The 20,531-nt window shown below is 38.6% G+C and overlaps 1 protein-coding gene across 3 annotated transcripts in view; it reads left to right on the top strand.

Annotated features, from left to right (window-relative positions):
- The window catches only part of LOC140233446 (AP-1 complex subunit gamma-1-like), a 51,320-nt gene extending 31,074 nt beyond the window's left edge, over nucleotides 1-20,246 (top strand). For 2 of the 3 annotated variants that reach the window (XM_072313559.1, XM_072313560.1), the window contains exons 8-20: nucleotides 2,551-2,646; nucleotides 3,227-3,462; nucleotides 4,012-4,125; nucleotides 4,763-4,903; nucleotides 5,782-5,959; nucleotides 9,501-9,584; nucleotides 11,719-11,808; nucleotides 14,825-14,952; nucleotides 15,570-15,674; nucleotides 17,094-17,226; nucleotides 17,835-18,162; nucleotides 18,737-18,900; nucleotides 19,273-20,246. In XM_072313559.1, coding sequence (XP_072169660.1) covers nucleotides 2,551-2,646; nucleotides 3,227-3,462; nucleotides 4,012-4,125; nucleotides 4,763-4,903; nucleotides 5,782-5,959; nucleotides 9,501-9,584; nucleotides 11,719-11,808; nucleotides 14,825-14,952; nucleotides 15,570-15,674; nucleotides 17,094-17,226; nucleotides 17,835-18,162; nucleotides 18,737-18,900; nucleotides 19,273-19,476 — 2,001 coding nt within the window. In that variant the 3' untranslated portion in view covers nucleotides 19,477-20,246. The remainder of the gene's footprint in view (nucleotides 1-2,550; nucleotides 2,647-3,226; nucleotides 3,463-4,011; nucleotides 4,126-4,762; nucleotides 4,904-5,781; nucleotides 5,960-9,500; nucleotides 9,585-11,718; nucleotides 11,809-14,824; nucleotides 14,953-15,569; nucleotides 15,675-17,093; nucleotides 17,227-17,834; nucleotides 18,163-18,736; nucleotides 18,901-19,272) is intronic. The other variant, XM_072313561.1, reaches the window with a different exon arrangement.
- Nucleotides 20,247-20,531: the final 285 nt, after the last annotated feature.

Here is a 20,531-nt window from a genome sequence, read left to right as displayed (position 1 = left end):
TCTTGGGCCTCCATTTTTCAGTGATGAAAATAACCCCTTCTCACCAGTAGAAATATAAAGGGAAAAATTTTGGAAAATTTGCACAGTGTGGCATGCACTCAGTTGGCATTTGTGCAAACACACAGGTTTTAGTGGAAATTTGTATTATTTTTGCATTTGTGTTTTTGCAGACTCTCAAAGTTATGGTGTACTTAATACACAAGAAATCTGAGTGCACTGTCTACAATAAACTTTGCAGTATACATTTTTCACACTTTCATTCATGTAGTAAGTGTTGTTACACTGTGTGATACATTAGATTGAGTTTTCCACTATATTTCCACTTCTTGTCTCATTTTCATCAATGCCAATCACAGTTGGAGGTATGTTGTTCAGTCATTCCATTGGACCCATTGCAAATGTTGTAGATTGTAACCCAGTTCCCATCTACTCTCCCATTGTCTTACTATATGTTCCTGGGGCTGAGTCAGTACATTTAATTAATTAACTCAAAAAAGAGACAAAACACATCAGTTCATACAGTGAGAATACATATATCCTCCCTCAAGGCATCTATGTATTCTACAATTGTAGATCAAAATCACAAGAAATACATGTTTAGTCTCACAGGCACTAAAGCTCTGTTCAAATCCACTCACCTTGTGCTTCTACCTATATTTATGTAGTAAAGAGAAGAGTAAAATTTGACTCAGCCCCATATATTTTCTTTTTGCGTATTATCTTTTTGCTGTATTATCAACAGCATTCTTCCAAGCTTTCTCTGTGACATCCCTTCTATGTTCAGATGTTTGTTGCTGTACTTATTTATTACTGTGCCTGTCTTTTTGTTTGTTTCTTGGTAGCCATGTTAGTGAACAGTAGCATTGATTTTGTTCCTCCCATCATATTCTATTTTTCTTGACTAGAGATTGTATTATACCATGTCCTCTTTGGGACGTACTTCAAACATTTGCACGACTTGTGTTCCCGCCTTTTTTCCCCATGCAGTAAACCTGAAAGTTATTTTTTGTTGTAAAGTTTAAAGAATCATCATCTAGAGCATGCTCTATCTTTATATTATGATATCTTACATTTGTCAGTACACTTGTACAAAGATGTTCTCTTTGGGAATTTTGCTGATTCTGTGAAAAAAAAAAAATGTGCTTGATTCAGACATGAAGTCTATAGGCAGGAACTTTGGTATTTTTTTTCCCCTCTCAAATTTGCACTTTTTCCTGTGCTGCACCTCACATTTACATGTTTGTATTGTTCATTAGTAATTTTTCAATACATTTAAGAACATTATTTAACATATAATTCAATATGAAAGCTGCATTTTTTTTCCCAGTATGTGAAGGCATCTCTCCTCTATTGGCAAATTCCTGAGCTACTTGTGTTGTATTTAAAGTATGTGGGCCATGTTTTGTGTCATTCATATTTAAATGCCAAGTATATTGTGATGTTGATTTTAAACCCTTGCACTATCCAGACCTACAGGTCATGACCATTCTCTGTATTAACTGCAGCTTTATAATATATTGGGTCTCTGATTTCTCATTTTAAAAAAGAATCTTGAAACAATCAGTGCATTAGAAAGCAGAAATAGATTGTTACTAAAATCCACTCTTGTCCACTAAGAAATCCAGACCAACTAAAAGCTGCATGTGTCGTACAGTAGACTTGTGTTGAGATTTATAAGTAAAGTATGTGTCCATTAAACTGGAAATCCATAATTTAACCACAAGACATTTCCTGATTCTGTACCCATGCCCGTACTCATGGTAAATCTTGCTTGGATGGTGTACTAGTAGCTACCTGACCTTTATACCCAAGAAGTGTTTCCTTGTATTTTGTAGCCGTGGTGTCCCATTTGTGTGTGTGTGTGTGTGTGGACACTTCCTCTCTCTTTCTCTCTATTTAAAAAAAGAAAGAAAGAAAGAATGATAATGAAATTTATGCTCTCAAGAGCTGATTTGTTCCCAGTAATGTTGCATATTTTTGAATTTTGCATTTATTCAAATGTATTTATTGCTTGTCCGAATACTCTGCTGAGTTTTCAGGGGGGCATTTCATGAAGGAACTTGTCGGATAAAATATCTGACAAGTCAATTATATCCGACAAGTTTTGAGAAATTCTTTAGTCTGATTGGCTGATTTCTCTGAACTTGTCGGATATAATTGACTTGTCGGACATTTAATCCTACAAGTTCCTTCATGAAATGCCCCCCTGGTCTCAAGATAACTCTTGTTTTCATAGTATATTGTAGCAGTATATAAAAATTGATTGCATTACATTTTCCTATAAATTTGTCATTAGTTTGTTCTCAGCAGCCCTCAGGTTGGCATGAATAATTCCTCAGCATTCTTTGTACCCATTGTACTGTTGCAACCAAACAAGTATAGGCTTCTTCCATGTTGTTCAACCATAGCACCCAATACATAAACTTCTTAACTATGCCTGATTGAGGATAGGCCATGGTGGAAGATATGATCTGGTTTTGTCCATTTAGCCTGGAAAGTTAAGTTTCATGAAAACTGATTGAGAGTATCGATGTGTTCTGTGCATTTCAGTTGGTGCCCAACCTGGTACGAATACTGAAGAACTTGATAATGTCCGGCTACTCACCAGAACATGATGTGTCGGGAGTCAGTGACCCATTTTTACAAGTAAGTACAGTTGAAAATGATAGCAGACTGTTTAGGCAAGCACTTGAATAATGAATAATCTGTAGACTTAGGCAACTGTTCAAACACCATTGTATTTTTCTTTTGCATAGATTAGTGTTTATTGATCTGCAAACTATTGTCCCAATCACAAATCTTTTGTTTGAAAAATTAGAAATCAGTATTGCGAATTGCAATCTCTTCGAAATGTTATTGATATTGAAGATTTGCCGGGGGGGGGGGGGGGGGGAGGGGAGGAATTCTTTGATTTCTATAGACTTTCAATATACCTCAAGGGACTTGGATGTGTTGTGCATTTAAACATTGACTTAACGCACCTGTCTTTGTCATCTTCTTTTACCCTCCAACATTTTTCCCATTTTTCCCCTTCGAGCAAATCCATCTTCTTCCCCCCTCCATTGTTTTCCTACCCTTGCCCCTTTCCTGCTCCATTTGCTCATGCCACGCCCACTTTACTCTTTCCCCCCTCTTCTTCCACTCTTCCCCTTCCCCCTCCTCCTTGCCCCCCCCCCCCCCCCCCCCCCCCCCCAATCCTCATCACTGCTCCCTCCCACCACTCCAGGTGAAGATCCTTCGACTGCTGAGGATTCTAGGGCGGGGCGATGCAGACTGCAGCGAAGCCATGAACGATATCCTGGCCCAGGTAGCCACCAACACAGAGACCAGCAAGAATGTGGGCAACGCCATCCTCTATGAGACGGTCTTGACCATCATGGACATCAAGTCCGAAAGTGGACTTCGTGTCCTGGCCATCAACATCCTGGGCAGGTTCCTCCTCAACACAGACAAGAACATCAGGTGAGAGATTTGATACACAAGGAGAGAGGTGGATGAATGGAAACCGCTGTAAACAATAAGTTAAATTTGCTAAATACAAGGAATGTATAATCTCTGCTTGCAATTAATGCTCCACAGTAACTTTTGCCTTCAGATACTTAACAAAAGATTTGATAGAACTTGCTCCTCATGTAAAGTTATAGGCACTTCATAAATTTTTCATATTGTCATTAAAAGTCGATCTTAAGTGCTGTAAGTGTGAAGAAATTTGTATCATAAATGTTTAATGGGATCCATTCTTACATAATTTAGATTATAAATATGTTACTCTGTGTATGATATAGCAATCTACCACATTGTAAATATGAGAATCAGTGTGGATTACCAAAATATAAATCAGAAGATAAAGAGGAGGGTACCTTTATCAGTCTTTGCACAAGGGTATGGACCCCCTAAGATGCAGCTATTATTGGTATACAATGGGAATTTTATATGTGATACGGGTATAATGATGTTAACTGGCTTGGTTATGTGTTGTCATGTTTTGTGTTTGTGTGCATTTCTTTCCAGATATGTTGCTCTGAATACGTTGCTGAAAACAGTGCTAGCAGACATGAATGCAGTCCAGAGGCATAGAAGCACAATTGTGGATTGTTTAAAAGATCCAGACATCTCCATCCAAAAGTAAGATCTTACCCTAAACACTCATTATGTATTCTCTTCAAGTTTGCTTGAGAAGTGGTACGCTATTTGTGTGGATATAATTTGTCAAGCATGTAGGTGCTAACTCAATACAACCACATATCAGAGAGAGAAAAAGAAATATCATCACGTCTATTTGATGACAAAATTATGGTACATTTTCAAATTTATTTGATTCTAAAAACTGGATATGATATCAGGATTTGTGTCTTGGCCAGAAACATCAAAGTAAGATTATAATAAACAATGACATACTGTATACCCCAAATATTTAGTGAGGTTTTTATTTTCGCAAATTCTGCGAGTGAGCTGCTATCCACGAAATTAAAAACGCGCGAAAATATTGACTCTGATCCTAATATGAATGTGATGTACGTGTACACATTTCTCGGTTCAGTACAGGACTCCACAATCACAAATTTAACCACTCGCGAAATCTTTGGGAAGTCTTGATTCACGAAAATTTAGACTCGCGAAATATATGTCATATACAGTACATTTTGATGGTGTGACCAACTACTGCACACAAAATTAGACTTGTTTAATATATTGCATATATAGTTACCCCAAAGTGTTACAGACTCGAACCTTTCTTGAATACATTTGTGTTTGATTACAGGAGAGCAGTAGAACTTTGCTTCGCCCTCATCAATAGCTCCAACATCAGGACGATGGTCAAAGAACTCATCTTTTTCTTGGACCGGGCCGACCCAGAGTTCAAGTCCTACACCTCATCCAACATCTTCCTTGCATGTGAAAAGTAAAGTCTTCCAAGTCCTCTTGAGTTATACCACCTGTCTAAGGCACTCCTTGCTTCTTGTAGTATCTATGTCACATTTCTTATTGCACTCATTTCATAGACACATCACAATAGTCTATATGGTCAGCAAGAAGCATGTGATAACTAGGCTCTATCATTGTGAAATAAAGAGAAGGGGCATCATACATTGGAGGAAAGAAAAAGAAAGACAAGGTTTTATTGAGGTTTACTTTCATTTGTTTCTACTTGGCAAATGACTTGGGCGGTTTTAGCATTGATTGCTACCTTCAGATGAACTTTGGATAGATATTAAAGGCTTTTGAGTGTGGTGCTACCTCCAGGGGTAAGTCATGACTCAGCTCAGAGTGATGTAGAATGGCACAAAAAAATGAAAAGCAGAAATGTAATTTTAGTGAAAGTATGATCTCCCTTCGACTGCTCATCCTGTTTGTTGATTTCACTCATTGAGATTTATTTTGTAGGAATGTATGTCAGTTTATTGTGTGTTAAGTGCAAAGCCATGCCTTGAAACTGATTGACAAATTGTCTTTCATCAACATAAATATGCACGGATTATTCAAATCATGGGCATACATACTTGGGTTGGATTTAATTTGAATCAATCCATGCCTGTACTGGTGATGTGTTGGAAGCAAAGATTGCTTTTTAAATTCACTTTTTTGTGTCTGTATTTCTGTCTTCCCCAACCTGTCTTTCTTTTATAAAGAAGAGTAGCTTACTATATGTGATTGTTTCCAGTTTTGTGTTTATTTAAACCCTCATGTTTATCTTACACAGGTGTGGTTATCAACAGTTGTTGTGGTTGAAGACAGCTCCATAAGTTCAAGATAATATACTTTCCTATGTCTTCTCTCTAGGTATGCTCCTAACAAGAGGTGGCACATAGACACCATGATGCGTGTCTTGTCTGCGGCCGGTAACAATGTCCCAGATGAATCGGTGGCTAGCCTCATTCAAATGATCTCAGAGACGTCGTCGTTGCATGCCTACACTGTTCAGCAACTCTACAAGGCCTGCAAGGAGGACATCAGCCAGGTGAGATCACCTTTTATCTTCTCAAGTCTTACAGTCAGAGTATCATGCTTTGGCCAGTTTTTAACTGCATAATAATCCTCTTTTTTAAAGACACCCATGAGTAGATTGATGTAACCTTCAGAAGTATAGAGGAAATTATTTGTACCACAAATTTTATTTATGATAGTATACCCAACTTGAGTACCTTACACTATGCAAGCTTCAGCCCCCATTGAATATCCCACTAGTAGACTATCCATGAAGCCTTGTATGTCATTGTGAGTGTGTGTCTCTATGTATCATATAATGGAAACCACAGTGGTAAACCTTTGGGCTAGATCTTTGTTTTGTGCTGTTACCTCATGGCTTTTCATGGAAATGATAGAAAATGCTTAACTTTGTAGACCCGGGGACATTTTATGAGGCGTTGTGTCAGATTTTTCTTTTTCTTTTTCTGACAAACTGTTGTAAGCTGCTGAAATCCTTGCATCTGATTGGCTGAGAGCAAATTTGTCCGACAAAATTGTCAGACAAAACATTTCATGAAATGCCCCCAAGGTGGCCAAAATATGTTTGCCTACACTAACTTTCAGATAGTGGGAAAGCTTTCTCTGAACGTGTATCCACCTTTGTCTCTGTCTTGGTATTCTATCTTCCTGGCTTTAACTAGAAAATGTAGAGAAGTGTATGATTCGTATGGTTTGCTAATGAATGGTACATAAGTACAGTGCTCACCGCTTAATCAGGAGGGGTCGGGAGACAAGTTTGTTTTCTCCCATTTAAGCGGTGCTCCCGCTTAAGTGATGGCTTATATTGACCCATGCAAATCACAGAACATGAAGCCCAGCATGTGGGCATTACACTAAATCATGCACAGTTATCAAACCCGCCGATAACCACAGCAAGAAGTACACATGCGCTACGACACATAGACACAAAATGGTGATGAGAAAAGACACAGCAGTCTTTAATTTTGGCAAATGCGTCATTGGAACAAACCTTCTTTGGTCATTCATTTGATCCACAAAATAACCCTTTTTTAGAATTCAAAGTACATAAAGTCACGATGCAGCTATGCTAACTTCCACACGCTGTTCTAACATGTTAGCAACATGCACATTACGACAACACTGACTGCAGTGGTCGTACGAACGCATTTTTCTCATATTCATGCTCCCTTGTTATGCTGTCACACACAAGCACACACACTGCATGCATACTAACGGGGAGAGTGTGAGCCGCACATGGGAAAGGTGACTCTCCCGTGTTACGACCAAAATCACTCTGAGAATGATCGCACAAAAGAAACAATCAACTAATGTTCAGGCGGTTTATTAACAGTGATATTGTGGGTACAGACTTGTAATCGGTTTTCACATCAGTACAATACTGATCAATAGAAACTGTAAATCGGTAGTGGAATCACTTACACGTATTAAGTAATCCTTTGAAAATGTCCAGATATGATGTTCGATGCACAGATGAATGATTCTTGACGCACCAATGAATGATTCCTCCGACGTAATTCCAGAGGCACAGGTTGCATTAATCCACAGTATAAATCCGGGGTAAAATCCGCGATATATGTCCACAGTATAATGTTCACAGCAAAACGTGCAGAATCCAAACGTTATGACGACCACGTCCAGTCGATGCGTTAAATGATGGTTCACTTTATAATGTCCAGCAAGGAATCCAGCCCATCACAGCTTTGCCGTAATAATGTCCGTTGACACTAAACTATGGAGTCTATCTCCAATGAAGGCAAATTAATTCTCTGCAGGCAAAATGTCTCCCAGGCAGTATCTCCACAAACGAAACAGGTCAGCAGGTAACACAGGACTGACTATAATAAGTCGCTTCAGAGCCAGAAGTGACGTAACTCTCAGAGCAGTGGTGTTAGGTACTCTGCCTACCTCAGAATTTCTCCAGCTTTTATATCCATTCACCCCTTTGTAGTACATTCTGTAATTTTCTCCAACCTGGGGCCACACACCTGAACATACTAGCAAGTCCAAATTCCAGGAATCCTGGATGACTTACTGCCTAACTATATGCATAACATCATTGCCAAAATTAACTACCAATCACATTGAGCTACAGGGACAGTGCCTCAGCCAAATATGTAAGCACTTCCTAGAATATTCTGGAGTGGGTTAAATCATTCTAGATTGAGTGAGCTATAATGTATTTCCTGTCACAAGCATGTACTGTAGTTACATTGTATACCACCTAGAAAATTCTCCACTGATCTGGTCAGCCTGTATGTACGCTATTTATATCATATAGAATGTTCTCCATTAATCTGTTCACCCCGTGTACATACACATTAAAACAACCATGCATACAGCCTTGATACATGTACATAACTACTTGTGTGTACATTTGTGACACCTGTATCGCACTGAACGGATGGTACAGTGTAAGTGCATGAGTAGAAGCTGACAATGCTCAATAAGATGACTGCCTCTGTGCTATGTCTCACTGCCTGATGGCAAATGTTTAGATTGCAGTCAGCATAATCTATCGAGAACTGGTTAGAATATGATCTGTCTGGTAAGGAAATTAAATCCGTGCAATTATTTCTAAGGATTTGCTTAATATAATTTTTTGAAGTGGAATGGAAGTGTTTCAGCCAGATTTCTCCTGATAAAGCGGTTCATGGTTCTGATTAAGCGGTAGAAATAACACGTGAAAAATTTGTTACATCACGTTTTGTTGCACTTAAGTGGGGTTTTTGATTAACCGATGAGCACTGTACTCCAGGAACTGACTTTATATAAGATTCACTTTGTTAACCCTTTGTATGCTTTGATTGCTGATTGGAACAGAAAATCCCATAGCATGGTACAGGCTGTCCAAAGTACTTGGCATAGGAAGGGTTAATGGATGATATAATTTACCATTGATGCTAAAAAAAAAACATGTCCCCCTTTATGAGATACGATTTCTGTACTAATATGATATCAAAGCTTAGAATTGTAGCACCATGTACTCCTTTAGGTAGATATGTACTTTTTTCTGCTTTACTGTAAGTCATGAGAACCATCAGTGCTGATAGCATTAACAGTTGAAACCATTTGATATGGCACTTATTGACCAGGTTACCAGGTAAAAGGTAAATCAAATCTGGTCAGCTTCCTTAGTGTCAATCACTAGTTCTGTTTTTATTTGGATAAACCCAGGGGAATAATTATCCTTTTACCATCCCTAAAACTATTCAAAGTAGTCAAAAACTCTAAAAGAGACCAATTGAAAACCTGCAATATAAGAAATATCTTGCCTGTTGTCAATGGTATTGTGTGACCTTGCTGAAATGAAGGACCTTTCTTTACTTGTATGTTTTTCTCTGAAATAAATTCTTATATGGAATGTACAATTCTCAGAATGCCAAAATGTTGTACTGTTGAAAGTATTCCCTGTAATCAAGTGCATGCACCTGTTCTGTGTTAAGTGTATCGAGTCAACACCGTTAAAACTCTGCATGTTGTGTTAGGTGTAAGATATTGTCGTGTATTTAAGCTGTCTTACACCCGTGCATGCATGTACGTATACCTTCTAGTCTGAACAGTACAAGGTAGTAGATGGGCTACAGCACTGGAGTTGTCCCGGGGTTAGCCTTAAGCCATACCGTGAAATTCACCGAGTGAGTATAGGGTAGGTGCATGGCTGCCTGCACCCTGCCCTCACCTGTGCTTAAATGCAATGCATGCTATGATGAATAGCGCCCTCATGGGCCAGAGAAACCTCCAGGCCATGCATGGCTGCCTCGTGGTTTTGAGTCTTGTCACAGTTGCATGGGAATGATAACATGGAGTTCTAGCAGATTAACGAGACAAGTATTGCACCTGAAGCTCTTCACTCCATTTCAAATCAGCAGTATACAAGAGAAAGAAGAGAAAACTTCTGAGCAACCCCTTTGCTTGGAGAAAGGCAAAATGATCAGTTATTTAATATATGCAGTAAAACATTCAAAGATGTAAGCTGTGCTGTGTCTTCTTGTGTGTTGTGCTAGAAATATTGAACTGCAAAGTTAACGGTTCGAAGTGTGAAAGTAGAAATCATTTAAAGAAGATAGTGTGAGCATTCAGCTTGTGCCTTCTTCTCAAGTACATAGTATTGAGTTTGAGCTTGGTTTTATCGAAGCATCTTGTTTTAATGTTATTTGCATGATATCAATTTGAGTTAGTTTGTACTAACAAGGATTTTGCATTGTCAATTGCAAACAGAGATGTGTATAATTTTGTGTGTGTGTTACAAAGCCTGATAAGTGGAAGATGTATTAATAAAATTTGTGCAACATTACTCATTCTTGTGAGAACTGAAAATTGCTAGTCTGTCTCAAAAAAGAAAAAGCCTGTAGAGTGGCTTATTGTAGACTTCCTTAACTTGTGTAGTTTCACCATATACCATTATATACCTGGTAGGATGATAGTTGTCTAACAATTACGTAAAATGAGATGGTGTACTGATATTTCATTTATCATGTTCAACTACTATCATACAACATCATACTGTATATACATAAACATACATTTACACACACACATTCAGTACCTTATTCATTTGCATGTTGAAATTGGTTGTGGGTTGCAGTAAACTTCTAGGCTTTTTCTACAAATTCATTGAATGTACAAATATATTCCTGAATATTGAGAGCATCAATGACTAAGTCATCTACAATGCATGTTAAGTTCAAGGCATTAGTCTGAAAGCTATTAAAGCCAATTTGATTTGCACTAACCATATTGTTTTGATATTACAAAATACTATCATTCATATATGTGTATATACATATTGTCTTAATTATGCACTTCCTTTATAGATTTAATAATTTAGTGTTATCTAATGTGGAAAAACATTTCCTGGCAACAGTTTTCCATTTCTTAGTCTCTTGATATAAATACAGACTTTGAATCCGAGTTTTAAGTTGTTTTCTTATCTGATTTTGGGGGATTTGTTTGTTTGTTTCTTTAGTTTGGCATGTTTCATATAATACACCCATTCCTTAATGCTATTGAAGATGAATGGTTACTAATGGGGCTTCCTTATTTTTGTTGCAAGTAAAGTATTTAGGTTTTTGAATATTGAGTTGAAAGGTAAACAATGAGAATGTTGTTTTACAGTGCTAAAGACTACTTCCAACCAATGGAAGATGCATGCAAAGCATGTCAAGATGACTTTCTTTGCAAAGAGAAACAGGTTGATTAAAACTGTTTTATTTATTTATTTTTTAATATCCATTTTCCAGCAGATGAGTAGATTGACTAATGTTGTAGTTGTTGAAATGTGAAGGAGCAACATCATCAAGAAACTCAGAAATTCTGGAATTACTTTGCATGCCAGCTATGAAAACATAACACCTTCAGCTTGCTTATGCACTGAACATTGACTAGGAAGTAGATCATCAGACCAAATAAGGGGAGAAGTTCATGTGATTTGTTACAAAGGTCATACTTACCCCGGAAACATTAATCTGTGCCAAGAAAAATTCTGAAGTTGCCTGATGAAAACATTCAAATTCAAATATTCACACATATAGATGGAATTGTGAAATGTTAATTGGAGATGGTGAGCAGGAATAGTAAAGTCTGAGCCCAAGAAGATGGTCAGGATTACACTCTTGTGTTGTGTCTGATTCCATTGGTGAGATGAGGTGTCTGTTCTTGATTTTTAGCCTTTCTTACTCTCTGTGATGATTCTGATCAATTAGTAATCACATTGGTTTGATTTCTCTCTTCTCATGTGTTGGTCTGTACCGTCCATCTTGCATCCGACAGCAACCGCTGGCACAGGTGTCCGCCTGGTGCATTGGGGAGTATGGCGATCTCCTGGTCGCTGGGGTGGTCGACGAGGAAGAGCCGATCCAGGTACGTACCTACTACCTCCCCGAGTTCAGCGTTGACCAGCTCAAACCACGCTATGACCCAGGCCAAACAGACACATTACTGGAGGTGTGTAATGGTGCACAGACCTTTATTACCCAAAGAAATCTGCAAAAAAACAGAGATGCAGTTGTAGTTCAGAGTAGCACAGCCCTTCAGGTAGTAGCCCTCGATCCACAAAACATAGCAAGGAAAATTAGGTTTATTGGCAATTGCAAACTCTATCAAGAATTCATCAAACATTTCATTAATACAGTAAAACCAAACATTTTCGCGTGCATTTTAATTTTGCGAGAGCCAAGATTTGCAAAATTTAAATGCACGTAAAAGTTTTTGTCTAAACTATGATACAGTGAATGCCAGTGGTAATTCACAAGAATTTCATACCGAAAAATGACTTTCGGCTCGAAGTTGCGAAACTTTCATGCAGCGAATTTTGTGCTTTACAGTAGGTTTAGGTTGACGATTTTATGCCACAGCTATAAATATCAGCTTTGAAGGCAATTTCTTTATCCAAGTCCTTCTTTAAAACATGCATTATATGTTTTGTTCTTTCACTTAATATCGAAAGATACGTTCCACATAATATAATTTTTCACTATATTTTTTACAGCGTATCAATATAGTAGCACCCAACAGCCAAACACATGAATGGGGAGAGAAGGTAGAGTAAGGGTGCTGAAGAAAGAAGATTTCATGAGCTTCACAAGAAATGGTGTCAAGTTGACATGCAGTCTAATGCTAGTCATTTGAATCTAGTCATTCGTATCTGTAGTCATTCATATCTGTAGTTCTGCAGTGTATTGGTTTCACTTGACAGATTGTCCAAATAAATTGGAAAGATCACGTGACCAGACTAATAATCATGCATGCTACATGAATAACAAGAAGCAAAGAGATAGCTAATCCCAATTCAGTTCAGATAATTTTATTTGCATATCAAGTAATACAAGGTAATATATATATAATGCTTACAGGAATAAAGAATTTCAAATCATGCAACCTTCAATAATACATAATAAAATCACAATAATTTTGCCTTTATATTTCAATTAATGAACTAAGTAAGCAATGAAAATCATATTGTTTAACTGTATATGAAATGATCTAGAACATAACACAAACTATTCTGATACCTATTGCCACATTCTAATTTATATGAAAGTTTGATGATTTTAAGGGTTTGTGAGAGAGGGCTACAACCTATAACGCACCTTGCTATCTCTCATCCTAGAAGCTAACCCCCTCACTACTATCCTTTGAGCTAACCTTCCACTCCCCTGCCATATACCTCTCTCATGGAATCAGTCTGCTCTTGGCTTGTCATGGTCCTATGCAGGAGATTTTGTTACAGCAGGGCATTGTGTCACACCCTATCCTACCTAACTGAGATTAGCACCCTTTGCTCAAGACCTAACACCCACTGACCTGGATAACGATTGTTTATATCAACCTTTCTCAACCGATGGGCCACGATATTGGCCAAAAAATGAAATGAAAAAGAATTGTATTCAGTCTAACTGGGCCTTGAAAATATTTGTACCAGCCAAAGTGGGCTTCAGAATTAAAAAAGTTGAGAAGCACAGTTCTATGTCATCAGGAAAATGATGTTTTTGTTGTTGTTAAAGTTAACTTTGAAACTGCAATGCCTTCCTTTTCAGCAGCAAGAAAACATAGATTACTCTGATTTTCCTCCAAGTTACCATCAATTTGCCATTCTACCATTGTGCAATGCTGCAATCAATTGCCCTACATTACATGCATTCTTTTGTCTTACGTGCTACGTCCAGTGTTAAAAAAAGATAGCAAGCGCTAGACCTACTTGGTCACTTGTTTTGCTTTGTTCAAAATTTGCTTTGATATGTTTTTATTATGTGGAACTAAATTTTTGTTTTTCTGTCTCTTCTGACATCCTAACATTCTATCTATCGTTCACCGTATGGGGAAGTATTGATAGAGTTTTGTTCATTTTTGTGTCTTTCACACGTGTAGATTAAACAGAAATTTACTTACAGGCTTGAAGAAGGCCCAAGAAAAGTACCTGATAATTGTTTGTTTGGTGTCCCATGTCTGTCACATTTATGTGACTGAAATCTATGTCTGTTTTATGTTCATGTCTGATTAACTATACCTATGAAAATCCAGTACAGTTATCTATGCTAGGAATTATTTAGTCACCATTTGCAAATGTCCTTGAAAATTGTTCCCTCCCCTAACCTTGATTATCCCAAATATCCATCAAACTAACACTTGCACTGGTGTATATTAAATGACTGTTTGATAAATTTATAGACACTATACTTGGAAAATGTCATGTGTAGTGTGGTTTGAATCTTTTCAAATCACCCAGAGGTTGGGTGCAGTGTTTGAATTGTGGCCTGCGGTTTCCATTTATGTCTAATTATATAAACCAGCATGGTGAACGGGAAAGTTCCCCCCTCATTTTAAATATAATTACCCAGATGATTGTCTAAGATAATATCAGTAGATGCACCTTCTGTGGATGAGGATTTATTAAGGGTCTGATGATAGCATGTTTTACGTGGCGGGTTTTAAAGCTGCTATCATTAAAGTTAAATTGCACCATGAAGACTTTCCATTTGATGCCGTCTTTTATGAAAAAAAAAAATCATATCATACATGAATTCCTTGAAGCATAATGACTCTCCCCCCCCCCCCACAACTTTATACTTTAATGAGCATGAGTGTTTTAAAGTTAACTAATGGTACATGTTACAAACTATGGCTGTACATAAAGGATCTTGACATAACCGCAACCATGTTTAGCAGTGTGCTATTTGATTGCTACCCCAAGCCACTCTCGAGTTTATATTACCTTGTCTATATTACAATTGTTTGCCCCATCATCACTATCCCGGTGTTTGCATCATGATAAGCACCCTATGAAGGCCCAGGGGGGCATGTATTGCATCAAGTCTGACCCCCATCTTAAAATGTGTGCATCCCAAGTGTCCAACCTGTGTTTCTTCTCACCTCCCAGGCCTCTGAAGACGATGTCCTAGACCTTCTGGAGTCCATCATCCAAGCCACATCCTCCACCCAGATCACCAAGGAGTACACTCTGCTCGCCATCCTCAAACTCAGCGTCAGGTTCTCAGAAACAAAAGAGTGAGTGATGACATGGCTATGAAGTTAACATATAGATGTTCAATGCCAACAGTCCATTGCGTACTTTCAAGTGAAGTGCAAAGAAATATCCATTTACTATCAAGTACTCTACCAAGTGATGAAAGAATTTGAGAACATAAATATAACTGACTTTCTTCTATCCGTTGCTATTTCCATAAAGCAAACTAAACTTGGCTTGCAATGCCTTGCATAGTAATGTGTAAACATCAAGGGCCTTGATTGAATGCTGTTTGGCACAATCTGTCGGTAGTGAGTGATTCATTTCCAGCAATGCTCTGTGACTAGTGACATACAGCTTCTTCAATAATTTTTCTGTTCTGTATCAGTGTGCTTAGAAATGCCCCAGATAAAATGCTATACAAATTATTGAAGTTCTGATTTGCGAAGAACAAGACTCACTAAAGATATGGCGTATACAGTAGACAATATGAGATCTTTTTTCTGTAAAAGGAAAACCACTTGACTTACTTCTCTCCCCACAATTGTAGTTTCATTGTCTTTTCTTACTGTGAGGTTGTTTTTTTTTTTAAATCATACTCATGCAGTGAAGATAATTGAAAAGTGTGTCATGGTGTGCTTGTATCTGTGTCATACAGGAGGATACAGAAGATTGTAAAGCCGTACACACAGTCCCTGGACATGGAGTTACAGCAGAGATCAGTAGAATTCATGTCACTCACAAAGTCCTACAGTCATATAGCGTAAGTCTCACAGTCATTTAGCGTAATTCTCAAGTAGGAGGCAGGTGTCAAGTGATGATGTTGATGATGATGATGAAGATGATGGTGATGGTGATGATGGTAATGATGATGATGATGATGGTGATGATGATGATGAAGATGGCTTCTTGTGCAGTGCCGTTATCTACCTTTGAAGGCAACTCATGGCACTTGATCTAGAATATCTAAACTCCAACTGTTCAGACAATATATGATGTTGGGGTATTTGATTTCCATTATCCCAAGTCAAGGATTAGTTATTGTTGAGAAGGCATAGCTGGGAAGACGTAAGAAGTGAAGTATGTGCATCTCTTTAAGCTCAAGCTCATTGTGACATTAAGATGTATGGCCTGAGCAAATTGTCAAGCACTCACTTCAACCAGTAAAGGATTTCTTATATTCAGCTTAAAGTGATCCTTGCATGGAGTTGTTATGATTGCAACTTACTGAGACAAATTCCCTTCATCAAGCCAAGTAAGCGCTGTAAGTGAATAGAGTATGTATGCCCATGATTATTATCTTGGTTATCACTCTTAAAATTAAGTGATCAGTGCTTATTTTCTTTGACAAAGCAAATTTATCAGTTGCAATAAAAAGCTTTCTTTAGTGTCATAATCTGTCTCTTCATATTGATAGTGGTATACTATCAAAATTCTAAGCAAAGAAATTTTTGGTGGGGATCTCAAAATGCAAAACATTCTCTTCAAAAGAGCAACAAAAAACTGGGCATGATTAATTTGTATGCTTGCAATAGAGGCATTGTGGTATAAAAGTGGAAAAGACTCTTGACTTTCAAAGAGAGGTTCTGACTTTGAGTCCTGCATGCCAAGTGCTGACATCCTTAGACAAGATGTTTTACTCATGATGTCTCTCTCAACTCAGGTGTATGGGTACCGTGCATTATGGTTGGGTAGTAATAATAGCAGGGCCCTCTGGAACAGTGGTAACAAGAGGCTACAGTGGATGAATAAGACCATATTATTATCTGTATCTGTCACTAAGTATTCTGTCTTAACTGCACTTTGTCATTTTCAGAATGTTCAAAAAATTGATACACTAATTACCCCTGTTTGTGCCAGGGCACCTATTTGTGTCAGGGGCAACTTCTTGTCCATGAAAAGGCTCAATCTGGTGCGAGAGTACTCTCACTTCCAATAGCATGTGCAAGTAACTCCCACTTTTGTTCTATTAGTGAGAGTAAGCTAACTCGACACGCTGAAGCTATATTATCGGTGAATGAAACTGCCCCTGTCGCAAATAGTCACCCTTCCACAAACGGGGATGATTAATCTACTTGTATGTAATTTTGATTATCCTTGATAATCAAACTTTCCTAAAACAACAGCAGTGGTGGTTTAAAGGCTGTGTGCTATTTTTCCTTGGATACCTTCTTCTACTCAGTGGACCATTATTAGAAAGAATGCCACCCATAGACCGAGAGAAGAGGGACGAACAGCCACAGAATAATGGAGACATCTTTGACGATGAGCAGCCAGACAGGACGGGGCCCAGTCTAGCACCTACTAATGATGAGGTAAATTGCAGTGCCTGGCATCAATCTCTCCTTTTTAACCCTATTGTGTCTTGGATAATTTTGCTGGAGATATTATAATCTTAGTCTTTGTTAAATTGGCAGCTCTAATTGTCCTATATTCATTAAACATGCACAAAATTAGCACAGGAACTTATGATCATGTTCCAATTATTTGGACTGCACTTTGATGCAAATATTACCTTGACAACTTTGTGAAATGTTGGTAGCCATTATTCATTGTCACTGACAAATACAAAGCATTGTACCTTATTCCCTGTAAGAGCAATCCTTTGAAATTATATTTGACAAATTAATATCACTATATTGTAAAGCTTGTTTTGGTTAGAGGGAAAAACTTCTAGTGGTTTGATGTTACATGTTACACAGATTTTAGCCATTCTGCACCTCTGTTGGTTGCAGGTCTTCAGATAGAATTCATTCTCCATCAGTGCAATCATCAATCTGTCCCCCTTAATCTCCCATAGTTACATACCTTTGATACATATCTTAGCTTTTTGTGAATCGCATTGTAGTTTCGATGGTGAACCCTCAGAGGGTTTTGACAAATTTGAGTCATTCATACCCCCTGTTACCCTCCTGTTCACCAGGGATCCAGTCTGGTAGACCTCCTGGGAGGAGGGGGCGGATTCTCTTCCCCCATCATCACAAACTCTGTGCCTCAGCAGCCCATTAAGGGGGATCTTGGTGGTGGTGGTGGAGGAGTGGCCAACACCGGTGGTGATGGTCTCCTGGATCTCCTGGGTAACCTGGACCTGAGTGCTCCCGCTCCACCCCTTGCCCCAGCCCCAACGATGCAGCCTGCCCCTAACCCTGTCATCAACCTCATGGATGGACTTGGGTCTCTCCAACCGGCTGCTCCAACCCCAGCCATGGGTCAGAATGACCTCCTTGGTGGATCTCCAGTGAACAATATTGGTGAGTATTTGTGTTTGTTTCCTATTATTTGTAGGGGAGCATGGGGCTGCTACTCTCTCTAGGTGAAAGTAGTTTGTTGATGAATATTTCTGAAAAGGCTGCCTTGTTTTACCCTGCTCTTGCTCTATCTCAAGTGACAATTTGGATTGTAGCTCACTAGCTGTATTTACTTTGGACCATTTTCCATGACTTAGGACCTATCAAAAGAAAGTGAAATACCAGATTGATTAGATTAATTTTATCATTTGAGTTCACAGAAGACATAAGCATAACATGCAACACTGAATTCTTACCACAATTCCCAGGTCATATTTATGCAGGAAACTTTCCTGATGAATAGAAATTTTAAATTTTAAAAGGAAATGATAAAGGTTGAGCAGTAGGATTTTTGTTGAGATACACTTCTGACAAACATGCATTTTCCTCAATCTTACAATTGTATACACTAGATAGTTCCAAATATTCACAGCACTCATTTTTTCATGTGAAGAGAAGTGAGAAATAGACATAACAGCATGAAAGGACCGTGATGGTGATCTCGGGTGAACGACCGTGGCTTTTTGTCACCCTACAGGTGGCTCGCTCCCAACAGTGACAGGAGTAGAAGGGCGAGGTCTCAAGATTGACTTCTCTTTCGAGAAAGACAGCAAGTCAGGAGCCGTCAACATCACCCTTCAAGCCTACAATGGCACCTCGTCTCCTTTCACCGGCTTCTTATTCCAGGCAGCAGTACCAAAGGTAGGCTTTGTGATGTGTGTTTGATGTACAAGATAATGCAGTGATAAACCTTACTCAGACACCAAAGTGAGAAGAAGTTCCATTCCTACAGCAAGTTTGATATCACTAAATGTCAAGTGGTGTTGTTGAAAGATCACTTCGTGAGGATACAATGTGTCATGAGCATATGTACAGTAGTACTATAGTTGAAAGGTTATAGATTTATGGTGAATATTTGTAAACCTGACTGATTTACGTTTTGCAAGTGCAATCAAGAAGCATAAATGAGAGTTACTTTGATGAGTTGTGTTTATCAGTTGGTGTATAAATGTTTGAAGAAGAATAATGTATGAAATTTGTCAATATTGACCTCTCATTCTCCTAACTCTCCAGACATTTGAGCTCCAGATGCTATCGCCCTCTGGTGACGTCGTCCCACCCAACAACTCGGGCACCTTGACCCAGACGATAAAGGTCGTCAACAGGACCCCCGGCGCCGTGCTCAGGATGAAGTACAAGCTCTCCTATGTGGCAGAAGGCAGCCTAATCAACGACACGGGCGAGGTCAACAACCTCCCAGGCAACCTCTTCACGTGATACAGGCCGTAGCATGTCGCCATGGATACGCATCAATTCCCTGATATTTTTGTTTGTGTATGTTAAGTCTGTGTCAAGAGGAGCAGGAAGTGAACGAGAAAGACTGCGTTTTGAAAAATAGCAACAGAGACAAATTTGTGATAAAGGGAAAGATTCTTTGAAGTGGGAGAATGAGAGAGAGAGAGAGAAGGCAGGAGAGAGAGTGTGTGTGTATGTGTTTGTGTGTGAGAGAGATGTTTGAGAGGATAAGCAAAGAAATAAGAGATTTTTATTCTAATCTGTATTTGGGTTTATCACATATTAGATAGTGTGTCTCGTGTCTTCAGAAAGAAATGTGCAAAGGTCAAAGGTTAGTAAAAGGTGGAGTCCAGGGGGTATTATTTTGTGTGAATTTGTATTGTGAGTACTTTTAGAGTGATCCTATGGAGAATGTCGTCCAAAAATGAGACATTCCTAAGGCTGGCTGTTCTCTCCTGCCTTCAACCATAGATCAATTTGACTTCTTCCCATTAGAGGATTCTTTTAGTCTCCCTTGAACTTAACAAGTTTCTGAACATGAGCACTACCAAACTGATTTTTCATTAGTGACTTTGGCCTATGTTTCTTTCATACCTAGGGCATCAATCTTAACATCGAATCCAATCATGATAAAGAATATTTTGGTATACACTGTGCCACAGTAGTGAAGAAGTGCATTCTGATGTCATGAGGAATGTCCAGAGCTATGGTTCAGACAGCAGTCCCAAATTCATCATTTCTTCTTTTTCAGTAGCAATCAATGACCTGTTGAAAATCACAGGATTATTTAGAACAAACCAAACTCGAATACTGCCGCGCTGTGCGAGTATGTGGACATTGGACAGGCTCAGTAAAGCGTGCGTGCTTGTGCTCGATTCAGTTGTGTTGATATATAGTCTCTACTCCATTTGCACTGAGGATTGGCGATTTTCACAAGAACTGTCCCATTCAGTGCAGTCATACATCTAGCCCCTTTAATGGAAGAAGTGCATTAATTCTGTCAGATAGGTTGTGTCCCTTAAATCTAAGTTCCGGTA

Source organism: Diadema setosum, chromosome 9 (assembly GCF_964275005.1).
Source record: "Diadema setosum chromosome 9, eeDiaSeto1, whole genome shotgun sequence".
Taxonomy (NCBI): domain Eukaryota; kingdom Metazoa; phylum Echinodermata; class Echinoidea; order Diadematoida; family Diadematidae; genus Diadema; species Diadema setosum.
The sequence above is the reverse complement of the archived record's forward strand: the minus strand, read 5'-3'. Positions and strand labels throughout refer to the sequence as shown.